The sequence below is a fragment of the Colossoma macropomum genome, unplaced genomic scaffold (assembly GCF_904425465.1).
Source record: "Colossoma macropomum unplaced genomic scaffold, Colossoma_macropomum, whole genome shotgun sequence".
Lineage (NCBI taxonomy): Eukaryota > Metazoa > Chordata > Actinopteri > Characiformes > Serrasalmidae > Colossoma > Colossoma macropomum.
In genome coordinates this window covers 5,577,893-5,592,866 of record NW_023494789.1, presented here as the reverse complement: position 1 = coordinate 5,592,866, position 14,974 = coordinate 5,577,893, and the positions used below count along the sequence as shown (strand labels likewise).

General features: G+C 37.5%; 1 protein-coding gene across 1 annotated transcript; it reads left to right on the top strand.

The window, feature by feature from the left end:
- Nucleotides 1-427: 427 nt before the first annotated feature.
- On the top strand, nt 428-14,358 carry casp8 (caspase 8, apoptosis-related cysteine peptidase). The gene is made up of 10 exons (XM_036569862.1): nt 428-807; nt 3,429-3,786; nt 5,764-5,866; nt 6,771-6,933; nt 7,468-7,514; nt 8,346-8,385; nt 8,575-8,645; nt 8,730-8,847; nt 11,298-11,802; nt 12,845-14,358. The coding sequence occupies exons 2-10, from the start codon at nt 3,488-3,490 to the stop codon at nt 12,972-12,974; spliced, it is 1,476 nt and encodes a 491-aa protein (XP_036425755.1). The 5' UTR covers nt 428-807; nt 3,429-3,487; the 3' UTR covers nt 12,975-14,358.
- The last annotated feature ends 616 nt before the right edge of the window (nt 14,359-14,974 follow it).

The window sequence follows — 14,974 nt, the reverse complement described above, 5'->3', positions numbered from 1 at the left end:
AGAGAAACAGATGGACTACAGTCTGTAATTGTAGAACTACAAAGTGCACCTATATAGTAAGTGGAGCTGATAAAATGGACAATGAGCGCAGAAACAAGGAGGTGGTCATAATGTTATGCCTGATCGGTGTGTACAAACGAAATTAAAAGTACTTCTCCTAAACAGACAAACAAGTTAAGAAATACAAAAACAAAACAATTCAAGAGAATAAAATATTGCACTAAAATGTAATAATAATGTATAATTATTAAAATAATAAAAATGTCTTTACTAATAAGCTAAACTCAACAGGTAGCCGTAGTCAGTGGTTATTATCTGTCAAAATATTAGATGAGACAAAGGCTACAAGGCTCAAATTCGCTGCTTATTCGAATGTTCCGTTCCACCTTAAACAGTGCAGCAGTTACATCCTGCAGTACAGGCACCAGAACGGATCCGCCGCAGCATTTAAGGTGGAACGGATAATTCGAACACGAAACCACCTTCAGATTCGTATGAAGTCTGGAATTGCTCAGTAAATTTGGATGAAACCGCAATCCAGTCATCTACTGTTTATCGTCATTTACTGAAAACTAAATCCAGTTTAGCACTTCTTTATAACATCATGAGTCACTATGGTGCTTCTTACTTCCTGCTGGTTCGTCGTTGAAACCAAAAGTACTTTCGGTGCAGTATGAAGTCTGTATTGGTGGGTCGATTCTTCACCAAGAAACCTCGGGACGTTCTCTTCTTTGGGGGTTATGTGAGTGGACGGAGACATAGCATCGAACCAAACCGACTAACACTCGTCACTTTTTAAGTGTGAAGGTAGGAAAATAGGCTTCATTTGCCGGGTTTATTCTAACTTTCAGTATCGTTTGCCTGCCACTTAGCCGGCTCGCTAACGTCAAACTGTCAAGTCGAGTAGGATTTAAGCTTCTTTTCGCTGGTGACCAGCTTAAAGGAACAGCCGACGCAGCTATGTCTGCTGGTTTTTGCGTTTTTAAGTCCTGTTTTGTGCCTATGTGTTTATATTTTCGGTAGCATTAGCCTGCCTGAGCTACCGTTAACGTTTCAGTGCTGCGTCGTTTCTGGAACTAAAGCTAAAGTTAGCTTAGCTAACCTAGCTTAGTGAAAACGTTCGTTGTTTTGGTCCCTACCGTCAGGTCAGGACTACTTCTGTTTATTTATGTATATTTATTTACTCTTTGTCGTGTTTTTTGGTCGAAAGGGTATGATTAGGGATGACACCATTAGTTTTCTGTAGAACACCTTTTACATCGCATTAAAATCTGACATATGAGTTTAGAATTAGTCAGGTCCCCCATTAAAGCGGTGAGATTCTTCAGGTTGTGGTATCAGGGAGTCACAAAAACACCAATACTAACCGTCTCTGCAATTTTAACTACAATAATCTATACATGACTATGGAATATATACATTAAATGACATATACAAAACAAATGCCAAAAAAAATAAAATATGAAAGTTAGAATTATTATTATTATTATTATTATTATTATGAAATAATCAAAGTAGGAGTGAAGTCACTGGTGTTACCGCGTAACAAAAAATCTCTCATTTTGATATAAAAATCACACCAATGACATCACTTGGTGTGTCCACTGTGTCTTTCAGTTATCAGAAATGTTCTCATTTAGCTCATGATTTCATATGAAGCTTCTAGTTGAAGTCACTGGTGAAGCAGTGACCTACTTTATTCTTAGGTAATTGTGAAAAAATAGAATACAAAATGGATTAAATTACATATTTTAGTGGATACTCCATGTGGTTTGATGCTCTGTAGCAGCCGCTTTGTAAAATGCATATTTATCAGAAATGTCTCTGGTGTCACCTTTATTATGTGTAACACCAATGACGATCAGTAACACCAGTACACCTATGGACAGATAGAAAAGTGGACGTTTCTGTAGAATGACCCAGCTAATAAGCAATGGAAGCTTATAGCCACCAATTAGCATCATACAAACTGATCTTCTAGATCATTACTCACTTCTCAAATGGAGTTAAGTAATCACAAATAGACTTGCTTTTGTGGTTTCTGTATGTCATCCTGTTGTCGATAAAACTGGACAAACATAACATAGCTAAAAACAGTAGCTAGCAGACATTTTTAAACCTGAATTTTGTCTGTATTATTGTCAGTTTTTATAAATGATACATTTTTTTATATTTATACGTGCGCAACAGTTTCAATATGTAACTGGTATAGGAATTTAAAAGTATATTGCTGATAAAACAGGTCAATCTCAAATAAGGTTTTCAAATGATGATATTTTTAAAAATCTTTATTTTATATTTATTTATTCAATTATATTTTTATATAGACATATGTATTTGCGTTTATATCTATGTGCATTTTATACCTTAAATATAGCGAGTGTTATCAATGCTTTTAATTGGCTATTTCAGTTACCGAAACTGTGCTGGGCTGGTTGCACCATTTGACTTACTGGTTGTGCTGCCTGACTTTATAGACTGGTTTGAAATTAAACAGGCATTTACTTAGACACTCGTAGAAACTTTTGAGCTTAAGTTTATACTTAGATATTTTCATCTGAATAAACTTTATTATAATAATTACACATTTTCATAGTTTTGCTGAGGTCATACTGTCTGACATGTTTCAACGAAACCATTGTAATCATGACTCTAGATCACCTGGGATTTTCTTTGTGTTGCAATACACTGACACCTCTTTTCCATAGTATGTCAAAATAAAAGTCCTTTGATTTTTTTTGGATGTGCCACCTTTGAGAAAGTAAGAACTTGCAGTCAGTGAGTTGAGTCCTTTAAAGTTGCCTTAATTGGAACATGATTTTCAATTGAAAGTTTTTAAATAAAAATCATGCCAAACTATTTTATTTAGACTTTTATATAACTAAATTATGTTTTTTGATAACTTACTTAATCAACATATATGGACAGTTGCACCACCTGACTTTTTTTAGACTTTTGGAGGCAAAAAAAATAAATAAAATAAATTTAAATGAAAATGATTTATATGTAAAAGGTATTGTTGAATATTTTGATATATGTCATGTATTTATTAAAGTAGTTTTTTGGAAAATAATGGACTTAAAAAAATTGGACACAAAAAATGCACATCATGTCAATGACCCGCTCGGTTTCTTCCGAACGTCTTTTGTGGAAACTACTGTGAACGGCTAAACTAGGCATCTGGGTGCATCCTATCAATGTAAAGTGGGTGGGGGGCTTATGTTGTGCATGCACCCATATGCAAAATTTGTATTTTTTTTTAATAATTATTAGTATTTTATTAGTATTTTTGCCTGTAAAATGTAATCTAATTTTCAATTTTGTGTATTACATTTCCATTTTATGTTTTATAACATTGTTTATATTCTTGAACATAAATGTATCAGTGTATACCTGAGGGGGATGCTGTTGATCATTTTTCCCTGTAGGTCAGAGGTAAACTCAACTGCAAGTCTCCGGCTCTGGTCTGTTTCTGAACTGCCTCACCATGAACCCCCAAACACTTCATGAAATTGACGAGGAGCTGACAAAGAGTGAGGTGGCTGCCCTGAAGTTCCTGTGCATAGACTTTGTCACCAAGAAGCGTTTGGAGGGTGTGAAGGATGCCAAGGACCTGTTCCTGCGGCTGAATGAGCTGGCCCTGCTCAATGATAAGTATCTCCTCGCTGAGCTGCTTCACACCATTGGGCGCTTTGACCTGCTGCGGCTTCTGGGCACCAACAAAATAGAGGTCGACAGCTGGCTGCAAAACTGGAGAGACTCGAACTCTGGGGTTTCACCATACAGGTAAAAATGGACAGAAGTACTTTATATAGGTTACAGCTGAGTTGAATGTTTTCTTATATTCCTATAATACCTGTCGACTTAATCTTAGTAGGAATATGATAGTGGGTGATGGAAAACCTGTAGAATGTAGGCCCTATAAAAATGCAGTTTTATTTGTTTTTCCCTTCTGTTGCTGTCAATACCTATGTTTATGTGCAGCCTAATAATCTGTTAATAATCTGACTAATAGCTCAATTGGAATAGAATACGTCCATGTAAACACCTCAGTTGGAATAGGCTAGTCCGATTGAGGCCATTCAGAATACAATTTCTGTCCGATTGATCGAGGTGGGTAGTCCTTTAAATAGTCCGTTAAATAGAAGAATAATAACCATGTAAACGCCTGTATCTGATTACATTCCCTATCGGAAAGTTTAAGTCCGTTCTAATCATGTGCGTCACGTCATAGTGAGAGTTTATAACGTTCAACATGGCGGGAGCAGAAACTGGTCTGCAGAGGAGACGAAGTTTATGCTCTGATCTTTAAAAGACGGCGGTGGGACGGACGTCCAGCTTATGTGTCTCAGAGCACGACGTCTTCCTCTCGGCCTTCTTTAATAAGGACATGTGAAGGACGTTTTCCTGAGTCTGACATCATTTTAAAGGCATTAAAAACAAGCGCTGCTCACTGCTGCTCATCTCACTCTGACTGGACTCACGTGATGCTGGTTGTCATGGTGACGTCTACACTAAGTGGTTCTCTACACATGTGCGTCGTTTTGGATCGGATTACTTGTAGTGAGCATGTAAACGGAGATTTTTCATCAGAGTGAGTTTATAAACACTTCAGTCTAAATCTGTATTTGGAATGTATTCAATCGGATTGGCAAAAATCTTTGCATGTAAACACAGCCACTGATTAAATATATATGTCTGCCAGTATTTTCGAACTATCATATATCTGTGCGTTAATTTGTTGTTGAGTTCAGTGCTGTGTAGACTGTGCAGCTTCATTTAAAGCAATTTGTCAAATACTTGCAAATCCCACAATACAGCAGTTTTTGCTGAACAACTGTTGGTAAATGCTGGACAGTGGTAAGGAAAGCAAACCACAGCTGATAGTACTAGCTCCAGCAGGCTAATGACTTAGCTCAACACACCACAGATCAGTTCTCACATTCTGTCTTTTGGTCACTCCAGCACCACTTGAAATCACTCACTCAATTGAGTTTTGGATATCAAGCCTGTGTTGTGGTGTATTAACCTATTTTTGTCTACTCGCTAAACTTCTCTACTACTTCCTCTGATGTTATCAAGCACAGTGTAAGTAAGAACATTAGCAGAGCTAATGACTCATCACACAAAAAAATGATTCGCTGCCTCGGATTTTTTGGCCTATGTTGCTTTAGCCTCTGGTGCTACTTCAGTCTGCTAGTAGGACAGTTCAACACATTATATTTGACAGTTTATTAGACAGATGTGGAAAATAAGACTGTCATCATTTTAAGTACCACCATTTATTTATTTTAGCTAACTGTTAGCTACATCTCACACATTACGTTACCTATGATGGTACTTGCTCTCATTAGCATATCACTGCTGTCGGGACAAAACCTAGTATCTCCATTTTTGGCGTTTTTCAGTTTTTGACATAATTTGAAAATACCTGTTACTCTTTACATTGTCTATAAATTTCATGATGAACGGACCAAAAGAAATGACCAAAAATTATGTAGAAAAAAGTCTGGTTCCATTGACTTACATTGAAAGTAAAAAAGTTTTTTTCCTTTTCCTGTAAAATTGTAATTTTGGAGATACGAGGTAAGAAAAACTCATGAGATTTACCAAAAAAATTCTCACATGAAGACTTGACAGCTATAATTACCAAGAGAATTTTGTTTTGTTTTTGTAACACTGTCATATTCTTTGAAATGTACTTGATTGCCAATTCCTGAAAACCACATCTACTATCTGACGTGTCACTCCTGTGTGTTTCAGAATAATGCTCTATAAGCTGTCTGAAGACACAACTGATCAAAACCTTCGGACTGTAAAGTTCCTTCTGGACAAACTGCCCAAATCAAAACTACAAGCATGTGCTGTGAGTATACACTGAGCTGAACATTTTTTATGTACCCTTACCTTGGTCCTGCGCTAACTGGCCATTTTATCAGAAACACCAACCATATAGATGCAGGTTTACAGTTACTGACTGTAGCCCCCTCTGCCCCGTACACTGATATAAACTGACCACCACAGATCTAAAGCTGACCAGAAAATGTATGAACATTCTCAACACAGCAGTGAGACCTGCTTAGCAATGGCATGTTAGTGGATGTTGTGCTGGTACAAGTGTATCGAAAGCGTGTTCTTCGAAGGCTGTGTAGACCTACGAAGGCTGGACTGAAATGAGACGGCCTGCCCTATGGCAGATTTTCTGTTAGCGTCACAGCACCGCTGTTCCCGCCCTTATCGCTGTGTCACCAAGCGCTGCACTTGTCAAGTTCTTTTAAAGTTCTTTAAAGATGGAGCCAGAAACTTTGATTTTCGTTTTTTTTATTAGAGCTGGAGATGCTTCTCTCTGCCTGCTCCATGCTCCCAAAAAAAAATGAAACGTTAGCATACGTTTTGCTTCAGACCACATTGGCTTTTTAAAAATTTGTATCATAAGATACTCGAATCATTTTAAACCCAACACTAATATGTAAAGTTGTACTCCTCAGCAGCAGTTTACTCCTCTGCTGACGTCACCATGTTCTTGAATCTCTGCCGGCACGCAGTGAACCTCGGGATGTGTTGGCTGGTGAAGGATCCACCAGTTGGATTGAAATAGGACAGCTTAGTCGAGCCACTGTGACACAATCGGCCTTCAAACGCAGCCTCCGAAGGACGCAGCGCCTGTGAAAAGCCTCCCTAAGAAATCCATTACTGGAGAACTTCAGGCAAAGACAAGTAAGTGATTTTATGTACGTTAGTTGTTTTCATACTCTTCTTTAATCTCACAGACACTCCTGGATGTTCTGACTGAGATGGAGAAGGTGCAGATGCTCGGGGAAGATAACCTGGATGAACTGGAGAGGATTCTGGGTGAATGTGATAAACAGCTGGCAAGCAGGGTACAGGAATTCAGGAACCTGCAAACAAGAGAACCACACATCCCCAGGCAAAGTGAGTCTTTATTTTACTCTCTCTCTCTCTCTCTCCCTTTGTTTCACATAGGATAACAATCACATACTATCACTTTCGAGGAAGAAGCCCCCGAAGGTTAAGATGTCCCCTCTCTTATCTTCTTTCCTGATCAACTGTTGCGGTAAAATCCAATCTAGAAGCATTTACTGAATGACTGTGGTCTAGTTAATTCAGAAATTTTGTAGTGCCACATTTAAAAACAGACAACAAAACCTGAGTTGGATGATTTTTATTAAGTGTTATCCCAGGTAGGGGAACATATTGACCCGATAGTAGGGGAGAGATGTCTCTTCTAAAGGTTTTCTTTTTTGTGCCATAAGATCAAAACTCTCTCCTGTACAGTTTATTTCCCTTAACTGTGTGTGCTTATGCATCCTGTAAATGCTAAACTAACAGATATGGTTAAGCTTTGAAGTAAATAGGCATTGTTATTAAGAAGCCCCCCTGCCCTCCACATCCTTTGCACTGCTGTGTTCTACTCTCTCATTTTATGTCTACCCTTGTTTTACTCAGATTATCCTAGTCCTCCTCAACAAGAAGAATCCATGGACATTTCCAATGTAAGTAAAAGAGAACTTGATTAATTTTTTTGCTAATTGGGTTCAGAAAAACTTAAGAAGTTCTTCTGAAACATGTTTTGTTATCCAGTTTTCATAATGAACTTATTAGTAGTACTGTGGAGATGATGTAGTTACATGTGTAGAGAATTATGTCTTTCTTAATATCTGTACTTTTTATAAAGAAAATTTGTAATATTTGAACCTATTGTAAAGAAAATTCTCACACCCTTATGAAACTCTGTTCTAGCGAGATATTATGAAAACAGTTAACTATTATAATTTTGGTCAATAAAATGATTTCAATAAACAATTATGTATATTTTTATGAGCCCATCCCTTTCCCATTTGGAAATAAGGGGGACTGGAAGGAAGGAAGTTCTGGAAAATAGAAAAAATAGGATGTAACTGGACTTGGTAACAAATTTATATTCAAATCAGGACCAATTGATAGCTAATAAATGCATGATATTAAAGAATTAATGGTTCCCAAATTATGCAGAGGTGAAAAAAAATGGGATGGGCAATGGAGGAGTTATATGAACCCCTTCTTCAACCTAGACGGTCTAAAAATTCATTTAATTCTTTGAGTGGTTGTTACTTCTCAAGAACTAACTCAGACTAATGCTCTTTATCTGTAACAGCCTTAATCTGTAATAAACTGTTAAGTTTGCTTGAATTATTTTTATTTTTGATTGTAATATAAGATGTTTATTGACAATCCGCAACACATTTGTCTGATTCAGTGGTAAATATTGGCACGTCTGCCCTTGTTTTAACTTAAATACTGTTTTTTTGTTTTATTTCTCCCCTGCTTTCCTCTGGAATAATAAGGCACTGAATCCTCTGTCCATCATAGAGACTTTACCAGAAGGTGAGACTTGAGATTTTTTTTCCTTTTTTGATTCCATCCATTTCAAACTCGCACACACGTCAAATGCTTTTTCACAAAACATGGAGCTCAAGATTAAAATAGAAGCATGTGATCTTACATTGTCCTCTTTTTCTCCCTCCCTCTGTTTCTGTTGCTCCTTTGCTTCCTTCCTCTTCACTACATTCTCAGATACTCCCTCTTTAGCGGCTGTGGTTACTGATGCACAGGATCTCCCAACTACTATAGATGCACAAGAAGAGGTATTTTAAAAAAAATGTTCATCTTTGATTTAAAAATATGGAGCCGTTTTTTTTATAGTTACACTCTCCTATTCATCACTGTAGGCAGACCACTATTATTCACTGACGCGGCGGCCTCGTGGGTACTGTCTGATTATAAGCAACTACAGCTTTGTGAATGCACGTCCACTACGAGACCGAAAAGGAACGGATAAAGATGAAGGTATGTTTATTGTCAAGTTCATATATATTGACCAGCCAAAACATTATGACCATTCACAGATGTTATGAGATTATCAATGTTATTCTCTTCAGTGGCGCATGTCAAGGTCTGAGATGTATTAGACATTAAGCAAACAGTCGGTTCTCGAGTTGAAATGTTGGATGCAAGAGAAATGGACAGGTGTGAAGAACCCCTTGAAACCTAAGATTTTTCTTTAGTTATTAATCTTAGGACTCATTCAATAACCATGAATTATTTAACTGATACGTTGCAAAAAATAAAATCTTGGAATCTTCGGAGATTGTTGTAAGACCATTATAGGATTATATGCTTCTTAAACACATAACACAAAAGTAATACTTGAAAAAGCAAAAGGATCTGCCAATACAATAAGACTAGAGTTCTCAAGATCTACAATTACTTAAAAAAATAGAAATAAATTGAATAATTTAACAATCTTACAATAACAAAATAATAAAAGATTTTTTTTGTGGCCTTCACACCAGTGGTCACCAACCCTCCTCCAAGATCTGCTAACACTTATCTAACACTAATGGCAAGCAAGCAAAGTTTATTTATATCGCGCTTTTTACAACAGGTGTTGTCACAAAGCAACTTTACAGAAAAATCCGGGTCCGAGCCCCCATGAGCAAGCTAGTGGCGAAAGTGGCAGTGAAAGAGTGATAGGAAGAAACCTTGAGGGGAACCCACCCTCCTCTGGTCGACACCGGATAGCAAACAGTGTTAGTATAAAGTATTATAGTACAAAACGGGGAAAGAGACTCCAGCAGGTCCAGTTATTACAGCCCTTTACTAAAAGGGGAGAAGCCCGAGGGTAACAGAGACATGAGGGCTCCTTGAGATGTCGGCACCGATCCGCTCCACCGTCAGCAAACTTGGGTGAACGCGTGAGAGCAGCAGGACGACAGCACCAACACTGTAATACTCTATGACCATGAACCCCCAGATCTGCACCTTTTATCTGACAGGGAAAACTAATTACCAAAGGCTCGACTAAACAAGTAAGTTTTTAGCCTAGACTTAAAGACTGAGGCTGTGTCTGAGTCCTGAACATTGACAGGACGATTATTCCAAAGCTGGGGGGCTTTGTATGAGAAAGCTCTCCCCCCTGATGTAACTTTATTAATTCTAGGTACTAATAGTGAGCAGCACCTTGTGATCTAAGTAGGCGTGATGGTTCATAGTAGGAGAGAAGTTCACTCAGGTACTGAGGGGTGAGTCCGTTTAGAGCTTTAAAGGTCAGTAAGAGAATTTTATAATCGATGCGAAATTTAACTGGCAACCAGTGTAGGGTTGATAAAACTGGGCTGATATGGTCATCCAGCCAGCAGGGCATTACAGTAGTCTAGCCTTGAAGTAATACATGCATGAACTAACTTTTCTGCATCCTGTAGAGACAGTGCATTTCTTAATTTAGCAATATTGCGGAGATGCAGGAAGGCTGTTCTAGTAATGCTCGTTATATATGCATCGAAGGACAAATCAGGATCTGTTGTGACATCAAGATTTTTACAGATAAACCTGATGCAACTGAGAAATTATTAAGTTTGAGTGTAAATTTAGACAGTTTGTTTCTAGCAGCTTTTAGACCAAGAAGCAGCGCCTCTGTTTATCCGAGTTAAGTAGGAGAAAGTTACTCGACATCCAGTCTTTTATGTCTTTTATACAGTCCTCAGTCTTTTTTTATCAAGTTTAATTTTACCTTCTGGTTCGCTTTATATATATAACTGAGTGTCATCGGCATAGCAGTGGAAATGTATGCCGTGTTTACTGATAATGGTGCCCAGTGGTAGCATATATATTGTGAATAATATAGGTCCTAAAACAGAGCCTTGTGGAACAACATACTTTACTTTTGCGAGGACAGATGATTCACCGTTTACATTAACAAACTGATAGCGGTCAGTGAGGTAAGATCTGAACCAGGAAAGAGCTGTTCCTGTTACCCCTACAAGGTTTTCTAGTCTGTCTAGTAATATAGAGTGGTCTATCGTGTCAAATGCCGCACTAAGATCGAGGAGGGCTAGCAAAGACACATTCCCTTGATCAGAGAATAATAGATGATCGTGTACAATTTTTACTAGTGCTGTCTCTGTACTATGATGTGGCCTAAAACCAGACTGAAATTTTTTAACTTCTTTAGAAGTCTTTAGAAGTTTTAGAAGTTCTAAAGAAGTTAATCAGTTGGAGCAGCTGTGGCAAATAGTAGATGAATACTGACTCTGCAGGAAGGTAGATCTCTAGAAGCAGGTTTGGTGACTACTGATTTAGAGTTTAAGGTTTGAAGTGATAATCCATGATCAGATTATGGTTAGCAGGTTGTTTATGTAAACAGATTTATTGTACCTATATTGTTTTGAGACTATGAGATAATAAACAGTGCCGTTTCTTTCAGTCTATCACACGTTCGTTTTTTCTCTCTCCGTTAGAGGCGCTCACCAGAATATTCTCCAAGCTGCATTTTCTGCCACAGAATAAGACGGACCTGAGCAGCTCAGCTATGCGGGATATAATAAAGGAGTTTGCAGAGATGGACCACTCTCAGATGGATGCCTTTGTCTGCTGTATCCTCTCTCACGGGGAGAAAGGAACAGTCCTCGGCACAGACGGCAAACCGGTGCTGATTCGTGACCTCACGATGCCGTTTGCCAGTTGCCAATCACTGTGGAAGAAACCAAAGCTCTTCTTCATCCAGGCATGCCAGGGCAAACAGCTGCAGAGGCCCGTGTACATTCAGGCAGACGGTGACGAAAAATCAGACGATGATGAGTATGAAGATGACGCCCAGAGTGTTGCGCTCCACAGTATTCCTGTTGAAGCTGATTTCTTGATTGGAATGGCAACAGTGGAGTCCTACAAGTCTTTTCGCCATACTTACACCGGATCTATCTTCATCCAGGAGCTTTGCAAACAGCTTGAAAACGGCCTGCGAAGGTGAGGAGATCATTTAACTTTACTTATGTAACTCATCAATAGCATTTGTTGTAGAGTTATATTTACATCCTCTGAAATTTTTTTTATCTTTCTGGGTCAAACACCTGTAAAACCTATAACATATCAGAAGAAATAGCTTTTAGCAACATTGGTGCATGGAAAAAAGTAATTTATTGAACTTCAAGCATGTACATACAGTACTGTGCAGAAGTCAGAGACCACCCCTCATTTCTAAAATTTCCGTTCCACACAACCATTTTATTACCATGTTATTTACTTTTTTTAAACATCAGGGGAAAATAAATACATTCAACACTGTTGAGGTCTGAACTCTGGGGTGGGAGCTTCTTAGCTTTGATTTGCAGATGTTCTTTTTCACCTATTAGTTTTCTCAGTAAGGGCTTCTTGAGAGCTACAAATCATTTCAGAGCCTTAGTGTTGAGTTTTTGAATTTTTCAAATCTGAAGCAAAAATGCAGCTTGATTTCCTTTCAAAGACGAACGTTTTAAGTACTGTTTATCTGATAGTGACAGTTTTCATGGTCAAACAGGTCCTACACGTTTGTTAGGAGTCCCATTTTCTCTAGATCATTTGATCATTCTTAACTCAAGGTTCGGAAGCTCCTGTTATTTCACATATTTTCCTTTGACTTTCCCCTTAATGGTCATTTTGACTGGAAATTAAACCATAGATGGGTGTTCTCTAACTTTTGCACAGTGGTGTAATTTCCACTTAAAAAATACATAAGGAAAGAACATCAACACAATTTTGTATTTCACTTTTCTTACTTTTGGCAATAGTTGATAGTAGATGTAGATGTAGTCTACTATCTGATCAGTGTGGAACTGATGTACACGTATGGGTCAAGTTAAGTTAATGCATTGTTTTTCAGTACAAATAACTACTAAAAAACCCACACAAGTCTGCATTCAGTTGCGTTATCAATGGCTTTTGAACTGTATCATGTGACTGGTGTGTATATACACAGATATAACCATATTTCTTGAAATATACTTATATTTTCTTTGTTTTTCCAAACCAGCAAAGAAGACATTCTTTCCATTCTGACGAGGGTGAACCGAGAAGTGAGCGTCAGAGTGTTAATGGGCCACAAGCAGATGCCTGAGCCACGCTACACTCTGACCAAGAAACTGGTCTTTACTGTGGACTGAATCTCCTGATTAACTGTGCACAGATATGTTCGCTTCTTGTGATGGGATCTTCTCAGTCTTCCGTTAGACCATCTGGTCTCTGTTCCACTTCAGTGGTATGTGGGCCACTGAGGTTCTGTGGATGTTTTTTTGTATGTTCTTATCTGTGTGAATTGTTTAAAAAGATAAAAAGATTAGGAATATATGAAATGCTTTGAAGCCATGAAAGTGCTTGCAATCATTATTTGCAGTCATTATTTGAGGATTTAAAGTAGTAACCTATGGGACAAATAAGAAATTGTGTTGTTTCTGTTAAATAAAAGCATGAATACATACAAAAATTAAGAATTTAAAAATATAGAATTATATAAAACTATAACTATCTGACTAAAACTATCTGAGCCTAATCAGTGTCCAAATAAACTGAGAACAATGCTGAATGTCATAAAACCTTTTTAAAAGATTATATTTTCATACTTTTATATGAATGCATTTACAAAATTTCCTGGACATCCAACAATAACAATAAAGTGCTATATATTTTTATAAGTAGCATGGAAAAGTATGTCATACTCTCAACTTGCCTGCACTCCGAAAGTAAGACCTACACAAGGTTGGACTGACTTCATCAGACCATCAGGTCTGACCCACGATGTTCTCTCAATCAGATGAGGTCAGGCCATCAGCCTCCTCTCAAAGCTCTAGTGTTTTACAGCTTATGAATGTTGTCTGCTGTATGTATGCACTACGTTGGATTTCCGTCTTCGTGCTTTGTCCAGCAGAAGGTGTGACTCTTAAAATGCATTGATCTGAACAGTTCAACGATGTCAACTTTAGAAAGTCATAACTGATTTCAGTAATATTCAGTTTCTGGACTATTTGCCCAGAGACGTGAAGATGGGTGTATTGTTTATGGTTCATACTCTCAGAAAAACTACATTTTTGGGTACAAACAGCATCAGTGGGGTCTTCAGTACCTTTAGTAAGGGAACATAATTGTACCATGTTCTATTGCAGTTATATTTTTTGGGTTATATCCACTCTATATACCTTATCCTGACCCCAAACCAATTTTACCTGACCTAATTTTGTTTTTCCTTGGGGAAAGTAAAAACTCACGTTGAATCTTGGGGATCACTCTGTACTTTTCAGGGCAAATTTGCATTGTTTGTACCTTGATCAAAAATGGAACAGTACAGTGTCCTCTTTTGCATTGTATTATTGGACCATTCTACCAAATTTGTTCAAACTGTAGCCCTACAGTTAAAAAAAAAACATAAAAATAAAGTATTTAGTCCTTCGATGTTTACAAGGATTATGCTATGATCTGTTTAAACCCAAGACATTAATTGAGATAGAAATAAACGAAATGTATACAAAAAAATAATTAATATTGGTCAAATATCATTTATATGGTACTTTCTATTGGGAGGTGGCTCTCCCAAATTTTTTGTTTTTTTTTCACTATTTTTTTTTTTCAGATCATTTTGATTTAAACTTGAAAGATCTACTTTTTTAATGGTTTTATATTTTAAATAAAGAAAAAGTATTAAAAAAAATGCTGTCCCATGTTTTTAAGTCAAGGCCACACCACAAAGGGTTTTAGTCCATAGACAAGCCTTATTTTAGCCACACCCCTGCATTTTAGAGCAGGAAGGAACACTGCATTCCTGCTTCTCATGACCACATGATGAGCAGTTAGATCTTATCGGGCCTCATTCACCAGTATCCCCCTAGGTTTCTTCTTAACTGTGTTCTTGAGAAAGGTCCTAAGAAAAAGTCTACGTCAGATTCATGACATGTTCTTAAACCACAGAACTGTTCACACCTTGGTGCTCCAGAATCACTGAAAAAAAGAACACATTGGATTTACTCAATTCAATAGTGGACATTGGTTGCACACATATCGTTTGCTTTGGCAGCAACTTACACAATTGTGTTAAATACAAATAAACTATTAATGTTCATTCAACACAAAGAACGTGTTGAACGAACATAAATAGTTTGTTTTGATTTAAATC